This window comes from Marmota marmota, unplaced genomic scaffold (assembly GCF_001458135.2).
Source record: "Marmota marmota marmota unplaced genomic scaffold, marMar, whole genome shotgun sequence".
NCBI classification, from domain to species: domain Eukaryota; kingdom Metazoa; phylum Chordata; class Mammalia; order Rodentia; family Sciuridae; genus Marmota; species Marmota marmota.
Window position 1 is genome coordinate 804,201 of NW_026000139.1, and position 14,604 is coordinate 818,804.

The following is a 14,604-nucleotide window of genomic DNA, read 5'->3' on the forward strand; positions in this document are numbered from 1 at the left end:
GATTCAAACACACCTCCCAAGTAAGATGCCATTTTGGGGCTGGGGTTGTGGCGCAGTGGCAGAGCACTTGTTTAGCACGGGTGAGGCACTGGGTTCAATCCTTAGTACCACATTAAAATAAAAAAATACCAAATGTTGATGAAGGTGTGGAATAATAAGAACTGTCACTGCTGGTGGGAGTGGAAAACGTATACACACTTTGGAAAAGTGCTTGGTGGTCTTTATGATCCAGCAACTCCACTCTTGGTTGCACACCCCCAAATATAAAATGAGGAGAAGAGACAGACACAGGATATCACAACAGTCATGACTTGGAGAATATCCAAATGCTAGTAAAAACAGAATGGATAAATTATGGTATGTTCATATGTTGGAAAACCATATACAATAAAAAGGAACAGGCTGCTACCACAGACCACAACATGGCTAAATTTTGTAGAAATGCTTGTGCAAAAGCCAGACATAAAAAGTACATAATGTAAAATTCTGTCATTAAAAAGCTTCCATTAGGGGGCTGGAGTGGTGGATCAATGGTAGAGTGCCTGCCTAGCATGTGTGAGGCACTGGGTTCGTTTCTCAATACCACACATAAATAAATAAAATAAAGGTCCATTGACAACTAAAAGATATTTTTTAAAAAGTTTCTATTAAAAACTTCACTGAGATAGATTGAACTTGAGCAAGAGGCTGGCTTTTGAGGAAGGGGCAGGGTATTGCTTGTGGGGAGCTGATAATATAAAAATTCAGGGGAAAAAAATTCTATCTTTTTTTTGTGGGGTGGTACCAGGGATTGAACTCAGGGGCACTCAATCACTGAGCCACATCCCAGCCCTATTTTGTATTTTATTTAGAGACAGGTTCTTGCTGAGGCTGGCTCTGAACTTGCAATCTTCCTATCTCAGCCTCCAGAGCTGCTGGGATTATAGTCATGTGCCACCACGCTAGCAATATTTTCTATCTTGACCCAGATGTGGGGAGGGGGTTATCAAACGTACATGTTTGTAAAAATTCACTTGACTATCTACTTAAGGATTTGTATACCTTACTATATGAATGATATGTTTTCATGAAAAAATTAAGGAGAATAAAGGTAGCTTGGACAGGAGCAGGGTGGGATTTGGAATAACATGTAGGTAGTGATGCCAAAAGCTTCACCCCATGGGAAAAAACAGTGTCTTCCTGTTTTCAGTGTCACACCTAACCATTTAAAAGAGGCCCTAGGGCAGAGGGCCAATCTGCCTCATTCCCGTATGAGGGATTGAGCCACAGGTGAGGAGAGGCTTTCCCAATACCACTGTGAGGTACAGCTGGACTCAAGACTCCCAGTCAGGGCTCTCACTTTCCACACACTTTCCTTGCTTGCCTCCAACAGATGAGCAGTTCCTTAAGTCTGTCTTAAGGATCTCTGAAGACAAAGTCCCATAGTTTCAGTTCTAACTAACACTTATGGGCAGAAATGTCTGTCACCTTAGCCTGTCTAACATTAGTCCTGCATCCTATACAGTAAGCTGTTTGCTCTTTCCTGGTCCTTTTCTTTCTTTTTGTTGCACTGGGGATTGAACTCAGGGCCTTGTGCATGCTAGGCAAGTGCTCTACCACTGAGCTACATCTTTAATCTTCTTTATTTTTTCGAGACAGGGTCTTGAAGGCCCAAGGTTGGCCTTGAACTTATGATACTCCTGCCTCCGTCTCCCAAGTAGCTGGATTTATAGGTGTGCCCCCTTGTGCCTGGATTTTCTTGTCCTTTCTGAAGACTGTAGAGGGTTAATAATTATGTAGAGATGTTACTTTTCAAGAGCTTTTCAAATAGCTTCCATTTTGCAAGCCAAATATTAGATATATAGCCTCTGACATTTCCCATAGATTGTTTTTTGATTTATAAAACAGTTCAGAGATTTTCCCGTAAGCCTACATTTTTTAGAGCTGACAAGGCCCCAGATATCAATGAACCCAAGCATCTCGAGTTCCTGACAATGAAACTGAGGCTCAGAGAAAGGAAGGGTCACCAGATGAAGGGAGGGACAGCCATGCAGGGTCCACAGCTTCTGGCAAGGCTCCTCCTTGCTCTCACCACCACTCCTCTGGCCCCTCCGCATTCTTCATGGAGTCCACCCAGGGTACCATGCTCTGGTGAAAGGTCACCCCTCCTGCACAGGAGGGACCACCCAGTCATCACTGCTAAGTGCTGCCCTCTTCCCTGTGCACTCCTCACACAGCAGACCCTAGCTGCAGAGTCCTCGCCAGTGTGCTAGTGGCCAGGCACAGGGACAGTGTTTTGTACTTGTCACATTCACAGATTCATGGACTGCACTTCCCCATACCTTAAAAGATGTTTTTCTGGGGACTGGGAGAAGAACTTCCTGGGGCCATCTTTGTTCCATTAAAAGGAGAAGGGGGCTGGGAGTGGTCTGCACACCTGTAATCCCAGTGACTTGGAAGGCTGAGACCGGAGGGTCCCAAGCTCAAGGCCAGCCTCAGCAACTCAGAAAGGCCCTAGGCAACTTAGGGAGACCTTGTCTCTAAATAAAAAAGGCCTTAGGGATGTGGCTCCACTGGGCTTTCCAGACTCTTGGCCAAGTCATCTTGTGGCTCCTGAGAGAGGCAGACTGGGGGGGCACCAGCAGCAACTCAGAGCTCTGGCTCTTAAGGAGGGAGCAAACTCCCAGGCCTGTAGCTAGTACTTTAGATGCCCTGGGAGCCTCACCTTCACCCATTAGTGACAGGAAATGGTTGGTCAATGGAACCAGTGGCCTAAATGAGCCCCAACTAGAAGGGTTTGGAGCCTGGCTGCTCAGAGGAGGAAAAAGGAACTGGCAGGCCTGCTCTACCTGGTTCCCATGGACTAGCAATACCTGCTCACCATGGGGACTCCTCCAGCTCTGGTTCTGAGGAAATTCAGCAAGAAAACAATCAGGATTACTGGTGTGTGTGTGTGTGTGTGTGTGTGTGTGTGTAGGCATTCCTAGGAAGCATTTGGCACAGTTACAAACAGCATACTAAGCTGGCAAAATGCTTTACAATTATTTTCTAGACAACTCCATGTACATCTCAGCAGGAGAAGTTCTGCACAGACAAATGCGGTTCTTATGCACTGGACAAAATTAGTTCAATTACTCATGAACCCTCAAAGGTGCTTAATTAGTTATAACAGCAAAAGAACAAAAGATCAAGAAAGGTCTGGTTCTCTGGTCAGAGATTCATTCAACCAGCTGGGCAGATATGTGTAGAAAAGCCAAACCACACCAGGGAAGAGTCCATTAACTGTGAGAACTCTCTAAAATAATAAGTATCATCTTCTGTGCAATGAAGATGACACCAAGTATATTTCTAGGTATAAACAGGGATGACATTAAATGCTTTGTGTTTATACAAAGTTATGCTCACAATTCTCAAGTGAGCAGAAGTGGGGGCACTTTCCTCTCTGACTTCAGTGTGAGGTAACATGATGTACCTTAGGGCACATGGCCCCTGGTCACCTGCCTCCTAGGTCACCTGCAGTGATTGAGGGTGGATGCTCTGCTAGTGAAACCCACCATGCTGGGGTTAGGCCCCATGCACATCTACGAAACAGGGCAGCTAAGTTGTCCTTAGAGGAACAATTCAGATTTTCATTACTGGGTATTAAGAGCTTAGCAAAATGCTTGATATAAACTCGGTACTCAGTTGTATCAGGTCAGTAGCTTAAAAATCTGTTTTTGACAGCAGGACCCCTAATCCCATAGTGAAAGAGATCAAAAGGCAACTCCCCTGGTAGAGGCAGGCCCATTACCTTGCCTGCTCAGTGTTCTGCTCCCCCTTGACTGAGGGTTTAAGATCATGGGATTAAACGCATTCCAAGGCCACTGGCTCAAATCTGGCTTAGGACAACTTCATGTTACCCAAGTAAAATGGAATTTCTACTCCTTTGTCAGGGCAGGTCATTTCAGGAACAGACGGGACTCTGTGGAGGGTACTTGTAACTATTGCTGCAGCTTAGGAAGAGTTTTTCATAAACAGGAAAGATAAGAATTTAGCTGGAAATGTGGATCTTCCAAAGTGGGAACTGCCTGACTTGTCCTAACTCTCACTCTACAGTCTAGTCAGAAGAGAGTGGACAGGCAGATGGTGAGGATGTGCCTGTGGTCTGACCTGTTATTCTTGCTGCTACAGGACATACAGCCCATTGTACCAGTAGTACCTGGGGGTCCATACTCGTCCTGGCCCTTTCACCCCATCTCCAGGTTCCCAGATACAGATTTGAAATAAGGACTTCTCTCTTATGAATTCATGCTAGACTAAAAGTCTCTCTAGGAAGGCACCATTTTTCTTTTTCTGTGCTTTTTTCCCTTTTCCTCTCCATGTTCCATCTCAATAGCCCTCAGCAGTGCTTAACGGGATAACAAATGATGGTCAAATGATATCTTTAGGGGCAGGTAAGCAAGAGGTCAACCAGGTAGAAGCGTTCTAGTCTCGATTCTACCAAGGATTTAGTATATAACTCCGGATGATTTGTTTTCTCTAAGCTTCAGCTTTACGACGCACATGAAGGCCTCTGTCCCTGCAGACAGGCAGTGTTCACTGCTACTATCACCATCAACCTTGAAAAATGAGACACTTCTTTCCATTTAGAAAACTGCCCTGAGGCTTTGGTTAGCACCATTTTTTAATTTTTTTTTTTTTTTAAGGGCTGAGAATGGAATCCAGGGCCTTGTGCTGCAGCCTCAGTTTCTACTCAATGTCTACTGGGTCCTACTACGTGAAAAGTTACCAGCCAAAGATATAAAAACCCAGAGGATAAAAACTGCTGATTAACTGTCTCTCAAAGAGGCTCAGCATTCAGGTGGCAGCTGATAGATGATATTAGCGCAAGACATAGGCTTCCAAACAGCCTAACCGTGAGCCCAGTGGGAACTCCATGGCCTGGGCTTAGGGCAGGGATCCCTGAGGTGCTCAAGCATCACCTGGCCAGCTACCTCTGTGCAAACACTGCTGCAATCCAGTGTGCTTCCTGCCAGGCTCAAGGAGCCCCAAGGGCAGCGAGCACCCTCGTCTCCAGTCCCAGGCCAGCCCAGCAAAGCACCTTGGTAGCATATGTACACCCTGCCTCTGGAGAGGCTAGGAATAAATGCACTTTTGTTTTGGGGGTTGTTTCTTGTCAAAGTTTTATTTTGTTTTGTTTGGGGTTGTTTCTTGACAAGCTTGGGGATTCATCTGAGACCTGGTAGTGGTTCCCAAATAAGGACAAATATGGCTATGGAACCATTTTCTTTAGGAAGGTTAAAAAAAAAAGACTCATTAGACTCACAAAAGGGTCAGGCTGTGCCTTTCCTGCAACTGGCAGAAACAGAATTATGTCTTGCTGTGTTTGGTGGGCAGCTTCTTGGTTTCTGTTCTGTGCCAGCCAACTAAATCCCCCACTAGAAAGGCAGCTGCAGAGAGCCCCGTGGGCTGAGGACAGACAGCCCCGTGGGCTGAGGACAGACAGCCCCGTGGGCTGAGGACAGACAGCCACAGGCTTCCTCTGAAATCTAGCAGTTTTCACAGATGCAGAGAGGCCAGAATGACACTCCCAGTGTTCCAGCCATGTTAATAGCCCAGAAAGAACTGCATGAAACTGTCCAGGGGCCAGTGGCTCAGAACACATGGGAAAGATGACCTACGGTGCACTTCTCTGGCCATGGGCTAGTTAGTGAGTGTCCCGGGGAATTACAACAGGTCCTCAGTGAAACCTGTGTCACTTGCTCCCACCAACCCCTTTTTTTCTGACTAACTGCTCCTACTATCTGGCCCTGGTCCCCCAAAGACAACCTCTCTGCCCAGTACCTGCAGGTCTTTGTCATGGCCCTGCCTCTCCAGGATCAGCACCCGGTCCTGTAGCTCCTCCACAGTCCCTTGTAGCAGGTCATTTTCCTCTAAGGTGGCACTGAGACGATGCTCCAGCTCTCGTTTCCGATCTGACAGCATCTTGATCTGAAAAGGTGAAAAGCCAGAGGGGTGGTGTGGAGTTACACCTGGCACGTAAGAAGAGGGACTAGCCCCAGTGACAAAGGCACGTGTCTCTCAGTGCTGTGCCCTAGGACTCAGAGGGCCACCACCTCAGAGAGAAGAGTGATGAAATCCTGGGTTGAAGAGAAAGCCCCTCCCCTCTAGAAAACCTCTGGTGGGGGTGGGAGTCAGCCGTGAGGGCTGGAATGTGGGCTGCCAGGCAGAGGAAGGGATGGTTAGTGCTCTGGAAATTCCAGAGATAAGACAGAAAAGGCCCGGCCTCAGAGGTGGTGGGGAGAGCCTGATCTTCTGAACTATTCTTCCCTCTCAAGACACGAGCATGAGAGAATGCCCAGGTCAGCTTTTGAAGCCACTGTGTGGTCACAACTGCTGGCTTTCTTCTATCCTCATCCCACAGTTGGCTCCTTGGGCACTAGAAGTCACAGCTCAGACCTGGGGTGCTGAGTTAACAGAGGAAAGAGCAGGTGCAGAAGGCAAAGTGATGCCTACATCAGCCCGTGCCCAGAAAGGACAGGAGAGGGACTGTGGGTAACTGATTACTCAGAGCACCTTTTACCTGACCGAGTAATTTGTAAATAGAAGCAAACTCTCCTTTTGTGAAAAAGGCTGACTTAATTCACCCACTGAGCACCCAGTCTCCTACAAGCATGTTCTTGTAGAAAGGTATGTCTACCTCCTCAATGTCAAGGAGAAAGCAGAGGAAAGAGATGTCTAGTCCTCTCTGGCCTCTAGGTCTGCAGGAAGAAAAGCTAAGCCAATGCTCCCAAGGCCAGCAATACCTCACCAGAACACCACTCTGCTCAGGGGCTCCGGAAAGCCCTCTCATCTTCTCAAGCAGTACTGGCTTTGGGGGAACTTTTGGGGTCCTGCAGGTCTCTGACCCCTCAGCTCCTCCCATTTATTAGCTCCCTGTTAGGCTGGTTTCGTATTCAGCTGCACATCTGTAATACTCCTTACGTGGTCTGGAGAATCATGCTTTTAAGGCTCTTACTTGGGCAAGTTCTGGGGACCAGCCTCAGGACCTTTTCAGGTTGAGACTTTGAAATGGCTTCGGATCTTGAGAACCCTTTCCCCACTGCTTCTTAGCTGTTCTCACTCTCTGCACTAGAGTTCTGCTCACAGGGCCACCAATCAATCAGAGGATTCTGTCCTGGGGAAAGGAGGTATGTGGCCTTTGTCCAGAGAGATCAGATGGCAGGTAACAAAGAAATACTGTCTCTCAAGTGTGCACCTGGGTAAAAGACCAAAAGGAGCAAGCCTCTTTCATGAATGGAACCACTCTTCCTGACAGTGGAACATAGTGACCAGTATGAAGGGAATTCTCCCTCTAGCTCATTTTCATTTAAATACCCTCTGACCTTCAAGTTCTCCTTCCCATGGATCATCTTTGTTTCCCAAGTTTCCCTCAGTGGAGTGGTGGAGTAACGAGGTAACGTGATTCTGGTATACAACAGACTCTTAGAAGTGCAGAGTTACATGAAGTAATACATTTGAAACGAACAATTTCACAGCGTGTCTTCCAGTGGTAGTGTCACTGGATGAAGTAAGGAACTGGCACTACGCTGCCAACTCCCTCACTCCACCCTACACACCCTGAAACACATGACCAAATCTGGCAATAAACATTCCTGGGAATGACCCTGTTCCTGAGGGTTTAGAAAAAGTGAATGAGTGAGTAGGGGAAAGAGGAAGACGGGCAACTGGAAGGAGCCAGAGCCCGGCCAGGGCAACTGAATGGCAAATCATGCACACGCACAGTCACAGACAGGCATGCCAAACCCCACCGGTACAAACTCTACTTACTTCAAGAACCTGCTGCTCAATACCAGTAGGAAAGCCAAGGGAAAGGAGGAAGGAAGGGGATGGGAGGCAGAAGAAAAGAGAAGATATTGACAGGCTTTAGGAAAAACATCCTCAGGTCATTTATGAAGCAGAGAAGGAGCCGATGAGGTTTCTCAGGCCCCACAATGGCTGATTCCTTGGCCCCAGTGGAGGGTGCTCGTTCTGTCTGGCTCTAGACTATCCCCCAAAGTCTGACTTAGCCAAAGGGGATCAGGGGTCCTTGGAACAGACTGGGTGGAAGCCTCCCCTGGGCAAGTCCCTGCTCCGGCTGAAGTGACCCTCATCCTCTCCTTACCCCTGGGCTGGATGATCACAGTACTGCTCCTGTAGTGTGGCTTTCTTCTCCCGTGACCCACTCAGGGTCACAGACCCTGGCCATCATGCCTGGCCTCTCTTGTGCTTTCAGTGACATTATTGTGTCCTGGGACCATACAAAGTGCTTTCTATGTACTCAACTAGCAAATCTTCCCAAAAGTCCTGACACAGAAACTTCTATTATTTTCACTTTACAGACAGGAATAATAGCAGACCCTACTAAGGTGGACTGAACTGGACTTAGGAGGAGTGGAGAAAGGGAGGATGCCCTCCCCAGCTTTTATGTGGAGCTGGCAAGGGTATTTTTGGAGGGATTGACACACTCAGTAAGTAATATGTAGGTCACCCATGGTTTCAACACCCTCAGCAACTCTCAGCACCTTTATTCTTCCAGACAACAGAGGAGCAAGCATCAAGTGCTCCTCAGTTTCTCAGAGAAACGTCTCTCTTCAGAGACTGTTAGTCCCTTTTCTAGAGAGCAGGCTTTTGTTTCCCAGCTCAGACGCTCGTTATCCAAAGACTCTGGTGCAGAGCTTCCAAGAGAAAAGCACTTCCCTCCATGCGCGGCTGCCAGCAGGCTCACCTCGGCCTGCAGGCTCTCCAGCCGGATGATGTGCTGGTTGGTTGACGAGTTTTTCTCTCGAAAGTCTTCTCTGAGGGCGTGGACCTGCATGGAGAGTTGCCGCTCAACTTCTGATGCCTGCAACAGAGGAGACCTTCAGAGCCGATTCGGAGGTGGGGAGGAAGTCTGCCAGCATGCCTGCCTTTCATTTCTCAAGCATCTCTTTGCACTTTCCATTCCAAAAGGAGTTCCGGATGAGAAGCTGCCTTCCCACCCACAATCCATTTGTTCTGTAGCACCAAAGCAGGACACACCCCACCTCCACCATCAATGACTGTCTAGGGCCAAGACCACCTTATCGACTAGAAGCAACAGGTCCAGGAGAAAGGGATCTTAAATGTTATCATTATTATTCTGCATATTTAGAAACTCAGCAAACATCCTCACCTTAAGAGAAAGCCTCAGTATTTAATATGAAGTAATGACAGATACACCTTCAGTTTTAAGAGTCCTTTATTTCTCCAATCCACCCGCTTGGCTGGGTTCAGGCAAATCACCTCTGCCTGCATTTCTTACTTCCACTCAACACTGGTACTATTTTGTTGTTGTTGTTGTTGTTGTTTTGGTACCAGGGATTGAACCCAGGGGTGCTTAACCACTGAGTCACATCCCCACCCCTTTTTATTATTCAAGACAGGATCTTGCTAAATTGCTTAGGGCATAAATTGCTGAGACTGGCCTCAAAATTGTAAGCCTCTGTTTCAGGCTTCCGAGATTCTGGGATTACCAGTGTGCACCAAGAGTGCAACAACACTGTCACTATTTGAAATTCCTTGTTGTATCTGTTAAGATTTTGGCCATTCCTTCCCCAAGAACATTTTTGTTTTGTTTTTTGCAACATAATTCTGAGGGAGTGCTGACTGAGGTACTTGCTTCTTTTCCATTCCACCCACTTATTCTCTAGTGTTGCAGGGGGTCCTCTGAAAGAAGATTCCCTTAGTAAGACATGAACTCTGGCCTCCTGAAGGCTCAGACTGACCCCACTGCACAGGGCTCTGCAGGATGCCCTACAGAGAGCCTTGGACAAGCCAAGTAACTGCCTCAGTGATCTTCTGAGGCCAGATGGGGGTCAGTGAGCTTTATGGGTTCTTGGGGAGAGATCACCATGTACTGGGATGGTTAGAAATGGCTTTAAGGAGGTGGGATGGTGATCATAATGTTGAAATGGTTGGCTAGCTGCTTAATGAGCCTCTCTTTGTAATGGTCACATCTTCAGCAGTTCTCTTTATTTTCAAGTGCTATATAATTAATTGTCTTTTTTGGTTCCACAGATTCAGCACACATGGCCTCACTTGAGAGTCACATAAGAAACTTATTTCTATTTTTTTTAAACAATGAATTACAAAACACAAAACAATAAAACCAAATTAAAACACCTTTTTCTTTTATATTCCAAGTTTAATTTCAGACACCACTGGCTTGTTTTAGATGTCTCACTTAAACATTAGTTTAACATTAGTTAACATTTACTGAGTACTTATTAAGTGCCAAGAACTATTATGTTAAATGCTTTCAATGTCCTCTCTCACCTGTCACCCTTTTCTTCACCAACAAGGGAGTATATTCAGGGAAGTGAAGGAACCTGCCCAGGACTTCAGCAGGTGAGACCATCAGGATAATAAACTCTGGGCTTCTCACTCTCAAGAGTAGGACAGCAATATTGCCTTCTTGTACTTTTAAATAGCTTTTCCATTGCTCACTACCCAAACCTAACTTTACATGAGTTCAATTTAGTCTTTTCTTTTTTTAAATACTAAGCAATTTCATTTAAGGCTCCCGGAATGTCTTCTAATGGAATGGAGGACCCTTTCATGTGCTACAGTTTCATTGCCTGTACATAATTCTGAGGTTTTAAACATAATTGAATCTGCAAAGCACTGGGTAACTCAGGTAGCTATTGGTATCCCTGGCACCACCCCCTTGACTTGACTCTCAAAGCCAAAGTGATGTGCTCAGTCTACAAATCAAGCTCAGCTATTCTAAGAAATGCTTCTGTAGACAAGTCTCTGCTCAAAGTGATCTTTCTAGAAATGGAAATCTGTCTCTTCTTACCAAGCAGTTTGACTCTTAAACCACTGAACTATAAAACTATGTTTCCTTTCAATGCGTGACTCCTCAGATGTGCCTAGAGATGTACGACTTTCAAAGGCTTTTAATCTACATTTCTCTTGTGAATCTCTATTAGCTTGAAGAAGCAGGAATCACTGGCCTCTGTATGCAGACCTTTCCTGGGGGTGGTGGGAGGTTCATTCTTAAATAGAGTAGAAAATGACAGGCATGATTTACTTCTCAAATCATGAGTTTTTACTCACTGTCCCTGATTAGGCAGCAAGTAAGAGTTGAAACAGAATCCAGCATCTGGGTAATTAGCATTTCCATCTCTCTCTCAGCACTTCATGTTTGTGCCTTTGAGCTCCTCAGTATACACTGTATACATGTATTGAATTATATGGTACTCTGTACAATTAAAAACATCATTAAAAAACGAAACAAACAGGGGCTGGGGTTGTGGCTCAGCGTAGAACGCTTGCCCAGCACGTGTGGGGCACTGGGTTCGATCCTCGGCACCGCATAAAAAAAATAAATAAAATAAAGGCATCTGTCCAACTAAAAAACAAAAACGAAACAAAAAAACCTTTCAACATCTGTAATCATGGGTAAATGTAAAATAGATGCCAAGATTTTAGTCAGATATTTGTCCTTTTCAAATTTCTTTCCCTTATAATAAAAGCAGATGTTCAGATTGAGGGGAAAAATAAAAAATTAAACAAAAGTTAATTTCCACTTACCCCTAGTCATTACTGTCACTCCCCAGAGGTAGTCACTATCACAATTTTTTCTTGTGGGTCTTCCTAGAAAGTTTCTATTCTATTCACACCTATGTATAACAATACCTAAAACCTTCCCTTTAAAAATACATGTATTTCGGGATGGGGATATGGCTCAGTGGTAGTGTGTATACACAAGACCCTGTGTTTAATACATGTGTGTATTATATATAAATGAACATCTTTTCATCTCAATATGTAGATCTGCCTTTTTTGGGGGGGTGGGTACTGGTGATTGAACCCAGGAGTGCTTAACCACTGAGCAACATCCCCAGCCCTTTTGATTTTGAAATAGGGTGTCGATAAGTTGCTGTGGCTGGTCTTGAACTTGTGATCCTCCTGTCTCAGCTTTCCAGGTTGCTGGATTACAGACATGTGCCACTGTGTCCAGCTGTCTTATTCTTTTTAATAGCTAAACAAGTATATCATAACTTAAATTATAAATACATGATGATTTAACTATTTCCTACTGATGAACATTTAAAAAGAGTGTTCCAAAAAATTTATTTTGCTATTATAAATATTGCTGCAAAACCCATTTTTGTTCACCCATCTTCATGCTTGTAGAATACCCCATAAGTAAATACATTCCTTAAGTAAAATCTCTAGGTAAAAAAATATGCACATTCATTCTGACAAGTACTGAAAAACCTTTCCTCCATGGTTGTGGCATCAATTTATTGTACAAAATGCTTACTTCTCAATACTGTGCTGGGTATTATGAAATCATTTAATCTTTACTTATCTCCAGTATCTTTAAAAACTTAAATCTCTTTAACTTTCACTGTATGCAGAAAACAGAAAATGTTCTAGAAATAACTCTAGTTCTGTTAACAGAATGCCAAGAAGTTTAACACTCACATGGTCCCTGACCTATCCTAGTGCTTGGGTTACTGTTGTTCAACCAATCCTCCAGCGTGAAACACTCTGACAGTGAGTTCTCTCTCCCTGACGGGGCAATTGGGTCAGAGGACCACTGCAGACACATTACCTCCTCTATACTGTGCAGAGATGTTCCCCAATTACTTTTCTTACTGACATGACTAGCAACAAATGAACATTTTCCCAAACTGAAACATTTAGATTAGGTTTGTTTAAACTGGCCAAGGCAAAACTGTTAACTATATGTTTTGTATTAAATGGAGGAAAGGAAACTGCGTTAGTTACCCACAAACATTCATTCATTTGTCAAAAGGAAAAATAATAACAATTAACTTAGAAATTATTGCAGGAAAGATCTATCATATTAATATTATGCTGGAAGAACCAAGTCTTACTTTAGTACAGAAAATTTCCATATGTCTGCTACCAAAGCATGACGGACCATGGGCACCTTGGGAGTGGCAGTGAGAGTGACAGGATGATGACGACAGCTATAGCAATAGTTCACACACTGAGCATCTGTCATGTGCTTGACCTGGATCTAAGTAGTTCACATTTACTATTTTGTTTAATCTTCATAATAATAAGAAGTAGTAGGAACCTGAAGTTTCCCACTTAAAGCTGCGGAGACTGAGGTAAGTCCTACTGGCAATGCTAAGTGCTGGATTTAGGGTTCTCACCCCAAAGGCCGCCTCTAGTCAGACTTGACACAAGAGTGTCCCCTTTCCATTCCATTCCTCACTCAAAATGCTTATCAAACTGAAAGTGACATTACAGCAACAACCTTTAAAGTACCCTAATTTTAGATAAGAAGAGAATTTTCAAAAAATATTGTGGTTGAGAACTACTGCTCTAGGACCATGTTGCCCCCGCTTTTTTTTTGATACTGGGGATTGAACCCAGAGGCACTTAACTACTGAGCCATATTCCCAGCCCCATTTACTTTTAATTTTAAGACAGAGTCTCACCAAGTTGCTTAGAGCCTCACTAAGTTGTGGAGGCTAGCCTTGAATTTGTGATCCTCCTTGTTCAGCCTTCCAAGCCACTGGGATAACAGGTGTGTGCCACCACGTATGGCTCTCCACATTTTTTAATTTGTGCATATAGTTGTACATACTGATGAGATTTGTTATATATCCATAGATGCACACAATATCACAATATAATTTGGCTAATATTACTCCCCGTTACTCCTCCCTCCTTCCCCTCCACCTTGATCCCTTTTCTCTACAGATCTCCCTTTGACTTTCTTGAGATCCACCCCCACTTTTTTTTTATCCTCTCTAGCTTCTGCGTATGAGAGAAAACATACAGCCTGTAACCTGCTGAGTTTGACTTATTTCCCTAACATGATGGTCTCTAGTTCCATCCATGTTCCTACAAAACACATTTCATTCTTCTTTATGATGAAATAAAACTTTACTGTGTATATATACCATATTTTCTTTAACCATACATCTGTTGATAGACAGCTGGTTATATAGTTTGCTACTGTGAATAGTGTTGCTGTAACCATAGGTGTGCATGTGTCACTGGAGTACGATGACTTCAATTCTTCCGGAACAAGGAGTGGCAGAGCTGGGTCATATATGGTGGTTCCATGCCTAGTCTTTTGAGGAACCTCCATACTGATTTCCACAGTGGTTATACCAACTTACAATCTGAGCAACAGTATAAAAGAGTTTCTTTTTCTCCACATCCTCTCCAGCATTTATTATTAATTTTATGCTTGATGATTGCCATTCTGACTGGCGTGAGATGAAATCTCAGTGTAGTTTTGATTGTGTTTCTCTAATTGCTAATGCTGTTGAACATTTTCCATTTGTATTTCTTCTTTTGAGAAGTATCTGTTTGATTCATTTGCCTATTTATTAATTGGGTTATTTGAGTTCTTTGTGTCTTCTAGATATTAATCCTGTCAGATGAGTAGTTAGCAAAGATTTTCTCCCATTCTGTAGGTTTTCTCTTCACATTCCCAATTGTTTCCTTTGCTCTGCCGAAGCCTTTTAATTTGATTGGCATCCCATTTATTAACTCTTGGCATTACTTCCTGAGCTTTCCTGGGTCTATTGAGAAAGCCGATGCCTGTGCTAATGTGCTGGAGTGTTGACCTACATGTTCTTCTAGGGT

The 14,604-nt window shown here is 44.3% G+C and overlaps 1 protein-coding gene across 2 annotated transcripts in view; it reads right to left on the reverse strand.

The window, feature by feature from the left end:
* Nucleotides 1–14,604, reverse strand: part of Bicdl1 (BICD family like cargo adaptor 1) — a 94,740-nt gene that overhangs the window by 18,027 nt on the left and 62,109 nt on the right. Inside the window, exons 3-5 of one of the 2 annotated variants that reach the window (XM_048785707.1) lie at nt 8,726–8,842; nt 7,789–7,800; nt 5,803–5,949 (exon numbers count right to left, since the gene is read on the reverse strand). In XM_048785707.1, the coding sequence (XP_048641664.1) occupies nt 5,803–5,949; nt 7,789–7,800; nt 8,726–8,842 (276 nt within the window). The remainder of the gene's footprint in view (nt 1–5,802; nt 5,950–7,788; nt 7,801–8,725; nt 8,843–14,604) is intronic. The other variant, XM_048785706.1, reaches the window with a different exon arrangement.